This window comes from Camponotus vicinus, unplaced genomic scaffold (assembly GCF_025532165.1).
Source record: "Camponotus vicinus isolate PSW18456_S1 unplaced genomic scaffold, iyCamVici1.0 SCAF_13, whole genome shotgun sequence".
In the NCBI taxonomy this organism is placed as follows: domain Eukaryota; kingdom Metazoa; phylum Arthropoda; class Insecta; order Hymenoptera; family Formicidae; genus Camponotus; species Camponotus vicinus.
In genome coordinates this window covers 3385173-3392107 of record NW_028141949.1, presented here as the reverse complement: position 1 = coordinate 3392107, position 6935 = coordinate 3385173, and the positions used below count along the sequence as shown (strand labels likewise).

The following is a 6935-nucleotide window of genomic DNA, read 5'->3' as shown; positions in this document are numbered from 1 at the left end:
TTTTACATAAATCGATCTGTATTTCGAGATAATTTTTGTAATTTTGTATGACTTAAAAGTAATAAATAGCATATATGTGATTTTTTCGTGCAAAATTTAAAATTTTTTCTTATTAATGGAATATGAGAAAAAAATAATTTTGTATTTTATTATTTGCAAAGACATGATTGTCAAAATACAGTTTTCAGCAATTATTATAGTATATTTATTTGGCAAATAAAATAACAGCAGATGATATCAGTATTGTATGACACGTGCAAAAATAATAATAAAATTCATTCTCCAAATGTGTATCTTAAATTGTCATCTATTTGAAAAAAAAATATATATATATTTTAATATGTGACTTATTGAGCATTTTACATGCGTTTTCATATTATGATGCATATTATTTAATTATTCTCTTATTTTAATTAAAATATAATTATTATGTAATATATACATATAATAAAGTAAATATTTATTTAAATTCGACAAAAATATTCAATAAATATTCAAACATTATTTAATAAATATTTGATAAATATTTTACTGTGTAAAAATTATTAAATGTTTTATTAAACATATTTTACATATATATAAACAATATCTTAATTGCCATTCTCTCTGTATGTGTGTTATATTTTGAGATAAAGTACACATTTAAATAATGAATAAATTTGTTGCTAGGCAACTGGAATAGTGAAGTTTACTGTACCTGTGGCACATCCGCCGGAAATTGCCTCGCATCAGCGACGAAGATCGGAAACGCGTACTTGTCGGACGAACTTTGAAAGTTGATTCGCAGAAAGCTTTGCTTTCGAAGAAACGCGAATTCATGTCGCGAGACGCAAACACATGTTAAAACACACTTCGTGTGCTCGTAATAAATGGCAGAATATTACCACTTTACACTTTACACATAATGAACGAACGAGACGAGCAACGACTTGTTTGACGGTCACACAGAGGTCGTCGCGTATGTCGTTACGTGCGGCCTACGTGGTATCTAACAAAAACAAGCGTATTTCGTCCGATATATTACTTTCTATTTCAATTTACAACACGCTAATGAAACTAATACACGCGAGTTTCACGAAGAAACATAGAGATCACCTTCGCGTATCCGAAACGTCGAAATCTATAGTCACTCGAAACTGCCGATTTCAAACCGCGGTACGCAGCGCGGATCGCGATCGACGAAACGCCATTAATAGCGAAGATTCACGACACTTGATGCATTCTGACGATCGCCCGTCACTTTAATCGGCACTCCCGACAGAAATTTGCGCTCGTTATACACTTGTAACGGGTAAAATTCGCGATTATTGACGGAACTACCGCGCTCCGTGCGCGAACCGGCACGAGTCGTTGAAACTGTCATGGCGGCCGAATGGACATGCGCGGGGTTGAAAATTCCGCTGCGCTAAAAATCTTCGCGACAAAAATCGTCTGAGGAATCCCGATGAAAGTGAAACGCACCTTCTAGTCAATTGCTACGACTAACGGCGTTTTATCTTCGACGTTTTTTACAAAGATTTAAACGGATACACGGAAATATGTACGTAAGAAACTTGAGAAAGACACGTTATCTACGTACATACAAATTTGAAATTGGCGCGTACATTTTATTTGAATAATCGTAACACAAGTACGAATAGAATATAAATTTAAATTATACAAATATATGAAAAAAATGATATAAGTATATAATAGCGAGAGAAATGGTCATCTTACTTAATATATTCGTTTCAAATTTTTTTAATAAAAATATTTATCTTAATTTTCAAGTTAATATTATCCTCACGATATTTATATAAATAATAAATGTCTCCCGTCCCGTCTTCTCTCTCTCTCCCTCTCTCTCTCTTTCTCCTCTCTCTATACATATATATATAAATCTTTTCCGTTAAATATAAATTAATCTTCTCCCTGATACACAAATTAATTAATATAATTGAATATTAAATTATAAAATAACTTTAATTTTTCAAAATTATATATGTGTGAATATAAAAATACTAATAAAATTATTAAGCATCTTTTATCCTATTGAATAAAATTACATGTAATCGGTAAAATCGTGATATATCCCGAGTTTTATTTGTTTCGGTTTATGAATCTCTCGAAAATTCTATATACTGATGATAAAGAAATACGAATCATTTATGTGGCGTCATCTGAGGAGAAATCAAGTCACTAATACTCGAATAATACAATACATAAATTGATCATAAGAACAACGTAAGAATACGTCCACAAGATGATATTAAAATATCCACAGCTAATAGATACTCTCTAATAATTAGATTCATTCTACGAGTTACAATTTGATTCCACTCTTTCATAAACGAATAAATATATATGCAATAATTACATGGGCAGGTTAGCGGTATTCTGTTGTATATCTTCGGTATAATTGTGTTATCATCTACGCTTATTTTGACTTATTGTTTCTTATTCCGACCGCCAAGAGGACGTTAGTGCGTGGCAAATTTTTTTTAACGCGTAATCTCAACGATCTTCAATATTGTCCCCGTCAATTGACAGTTGCACAATTCATTCTAAATATAGCCCATAAACACGACAGACAACATATGAATCATTTATGCTTATCATCGTCCCGAAAACCCGATAGCATGTCGTATAGTACAAATTTATTTACGAGCGTTTTTATCGCATATTTAGCGTTTTTTGACGCTAATCTCTCTTTTTTTTCTTTTAACCACGTTTTATCTCACCCGTGCGCTTCGTGGAAATTTACGAAGCGCGACACGCGCATGAATACAGGGCGCCTGCTCGTCACGCGGCATCATCCGCGACATGTGACCCGTTTAAAGTTACACCGTGCGTGCAATTACCGTGCGAGCGTGTCGCGTCGCAACAACTCTCATTAGTCCGCAGTCGGTTCCGGACGTCCCGTTCATTACCTGCTAGTGACCGCGGCGAGCTGTAGGTTATGTTGCCGTGTTTATAATCGCTCCGATCGAATTGATCCACGTTTCCCCCCTCGCACGCGCGATCCGTCATCGGCGGGCTTCAGGCGGAGCCTTTCGTCTGAGCGAAATATGAGAAGGATACACGTCGTGACATCGACTAGGACATCGGCCGAAAAATCCGCAGCCGAGCTACTGCGTCGCGTCCGCGAGCTAATTAAATAACGGCCACCAAGGTTCGCATATTTGTTCTTTTTTCTCTGTCTTTTGTCTCTCTCTCTTTCGTCTCGTGCCTGAGCGATGCAGATATATTTTATATTACGTAGACGACGATCGAAAAAGAACATTTTTCGCTTCTGAGGTGTAGCCCTCAGTACGTATCGCGATCGATTTCATGCGTGACGCTTTTTCGTCAAAAGTGGTACCGTTGCGAAACCTTGTCCTATTTCTGTAAATTGTATCTGTGTATAAGCGTACATATATATGTATATATATAATATATATATATATATATATATATATATATATATATATATATGTGTGTGTATATATATGTATAGTGGCACGCGATTACTCGCGGCTGTGACATTCGCGCGTAATCGTGACCGGTTACGAATCTCTCTTGTGACCTTGTTGAATGTGTGTGTGCGTGCGTTTTGTCGTGCACTGTCGTGGCTGCATCGTTTGTTTATACAGCTACAAGTGCATAACTATATAGAAGACTGTTGCTTTATTTCGGATTTTAAGAGTAGACGCTACAAAGAGATACAATTTAATTAATTTCGATCAACGTTTGATCGGGTGTTATATAGATAATGTCAAAATTTATTAGACTATAATCTGCATATGTTAATTTTTTTTAGAAAGAAAAAAAATTTAACGAAAATTTAGTTATCGAGAAGTGCATTCGAAATTTACTTAAAAAATATATCTCAATAAAATGTTCAAAGAACGATTAAAAAAGCTAATACAGATTATTTAATTATTTTTAATCAATTCATTAACTCATAAAACTAATATTGCAATAATTTGTAATAATACTAAATTAAGTATCCACTTGCTGTGTAATAGATTGAACATCTGATATCTTACAAACGCTAATTGATGATTCATCTTTCATAATATTTTTATCATTCATTGGCAGAATACACCTGTGTTATGAGTATTGGTTTATCCATGTACGATGGCTTGGAGAGTGAGAATACTCTTGATAATGGCCTTGATAGCACCGGGAGTACTGCAAAGAAACTGGCTAGGGGTATCTCCCGTGCAACTGAAAATGCCGCAATTGTTTCTTATGCTCGCTCGCAATTGGCAGCCTTAGAGTTTCTCGATACACCAGAATTCACATTTTCATTGCCAGATTTATCTGTGTATCCAGGTATTTTGCTATGCTTCTGTGAATGTTGCGCAGATCCTCATGATATGTGATCATTAGTTAATATGTATGATTGATATTTCATATTTAGATTCATTTCGCAAATTCTTGGAGAAGGATCTTTTAGAAAATGGATGTTTGAATTCCTTGGAAGCTGCAGGTCGTTTAAATTGGTGGTACAAAAGTGGGAGCACTAGAATTCTTTGGCCATTAGCAACATCTGGAGATGGCAACTGTCTGCTTCATGCCGCATCGTTGGGAATGTGGGGTTTTCATGATAGATTACTTACTTTAAGAGAAGCGTTGCATAATACTTTGACCAAAGGAGAATATAGACATGCTCTTTTCAGGTATAAAATAAAAGATGATAATCTTAAAAATAATTGAAATAATATATGAATACACATATATATTTTTTAGACGATGGAAATGGTGGCAAACAGGCTTAAATGCAGCTGCTGGATTATCATATACGGAAGCAGAATGGTTATCAGAATGGCAAAGTATAGTAGATATGGCCTCTCCTACAATCAGAAACCAAACTGCTGCCTCTTATCAGAGCCTGGAAGAGGTACCGCAATATTGGGATATATATATTATATATTATATATTACATCCCATTTCCTTGTTTAATAAGGATGACTTTATTTTAAGAATTCTACAATTTAAGAAATCTACTTTTGTTTTAGATACATGTTTTAACTTTGGCCCATGTTTTAAGAAGACCTATAATAGTTATAGCGGAAACTATGCTGAAAGATGCTGATGGAGTAGCTTTAGCGCCAATTCCATTTGGTGGAGTGTATTTGCCTTTGGAAGTGCCGCCTTCGCTTTGTCATAGAACTCCTTTACTCTTGGCATATCATTCTGCTCATTTTTCTCCACTTGTGACTGTAGACGGATGTAATGATTATGGCAGTGCATGCGGTGAAGGTGTCAGTATACCACTAGTAGATCCAGACACAGGAAAATTATTGCCAGTCTTATTCGCTGTAGATCCTGGTCCTGACTGGGATTGGGTAGATGGTTCGCGAGAATTGTTAACTTGTACGCAGGATACTGTACGTGAATCATCGTTTATATTTATTAACAGATTGTTGGTAAAGTGATTTCTATTATTAGTAAAATAATGGATTCATTTTTATAATTTATTGCGCACAGATGGAGATCTTGTTACGACAGTATTTGGATTGTGAATATCAAAGTTTTACATCCGAGGATATTGACAGGCTTTCTGATACAGATGGTTCTTTATCAAAAACAGCAAAGCAACTATTAGAGGTCGCAAAGCAATTCGGTTCCATTGGTAAATCTGTCAGTAAAAAAATATTGTCTATGACCAATAAAAGACCAAAAAGCCCGCCTTCTTCGAGCGGCGGAATTTCCACAGAAGGTTTGTTATGTGTGAGAATAAAGAGCAGACGTCATCAATTCGTAGATCAAATGCTTCAGAATTATCTTCAATGTGCCCATGCAAGGTATTGCGACGTGTTATATTTACTGACTTTGTTGTATTAAAGAAAAATTACATAAGTTTACTTTATATTGTGTATAGATATTTGCAAGATCATCAAGTGGACGATACGGGCAGCGAATTGAATTATGGTGCTGGAAAATCTAAATTTTATACTGCCAGTGATCGCGGTAGTCATGCGAGCGTTAGCAAATTGTTACCCACTAACACAAATAAAGATCACACACTTTATCTTTCGAGGTAAGATGATTAAAAGTAAATTTCACTTAACCAGTCGTCAAGAAATTCCGATCCATAAATTAATATTTTTTTCATAGATCCACATTTTATAACGATCAAACTCCATCAAATAATATGGAGCCAGAGATTTGGAATAATAGTGACAAGTTAAAGGTATGTAAAACAATTTTTAAAAGGAATAAAATTTCTTTAGTAAGATTTTACTGTTTATATAGAGCACTGTAAAAGAGTGCCGCAGCGAACACTGCCAATTCTTTGGATCGCCGGAAAATGAATATTATTGCTCGCAATGCTGGGCTAATCGAAGTTAAGCAACCGTCCTTAATCACACATGACAATAAGCTCGATTTAATATCGCTCGAATTAAGTTAATAATTAATATAAAGCTAGAGATATAAGATATAAAAAAAGCTTATGAAAAATGTCCCACCAACCGATCGTCAGTAACATTATGCTATTTGTTTATAATTTTGTTTCTTTTTTCATATTTTGTTGTATTTATTAACATTTTCCATCTAAAAATTGCATATCAGATGCACAGGGTTCAAATAAATGACAATGTATTTATAGTATATATTTCATCGCATTTTCAAGTGATGAAAAATTTATAAACTTAGCAATCAGAGAACAAAAATGTTTGTTTTTTTTTTTTGTTTTTTAAACAATTTCGATGTTGTGCCTTCTGTCATGTATGCGCAGATGAAAGATGGAAATACTTCTTTATACCGTGATAAAAATCTACACTCTCAACTACCTCCACAGTTTTTGATCATAGAGAATGTGATTGGTATATATAATTATTAGTACTTTCTAATTATTTGTGGATTCCAAAGGTTGATGTGGAAATATTATATTTATAATCTCATTGTCTTGTGCAATTGCTGTGTATGTAAGCCGTGTGAAAAATAAACCATATTTTTATATGTAC

At 34.3% G+C, this 6935-nt stretch overlaps 1 protein-coding gene across 1 annotated transcript; it reads left to right on the top strand.

Moving 5' to 3' along the window:
* The first annotated feature begins 2729 nt into the window (after positions 1 to 2729).
* On the top strand, positions 2730 to 6934 carry LOC145963725 (OTU domain-containing protein 7B). Its single transcript, XM_083085882.1, has 9 exons — positions 2730 to 3151; positions 4060 to 4296; positions 4385 to 4643; positions 4714 to 4864; positions 4983 to 5354; positions 5455 to 5771; positions 5849 to 6007; positions 6085 to 6160; positions 6223 to 6934. The coding sequence occupies exons 2-9, from the start codon at positions 4074 to 4076 to the stop codon at positions 6316 to 6318; spliced, it is 1653 nt and encodes a 550-aa protein (XP_082942008.1). The 5' UTR covers positions 2730 to 3151; positions 4060 to 4073; the 3' UTR covers positions 6319 to 6934.
* The last annotated feature ends 1 nt before the right edge of the window (position 6935 follows it).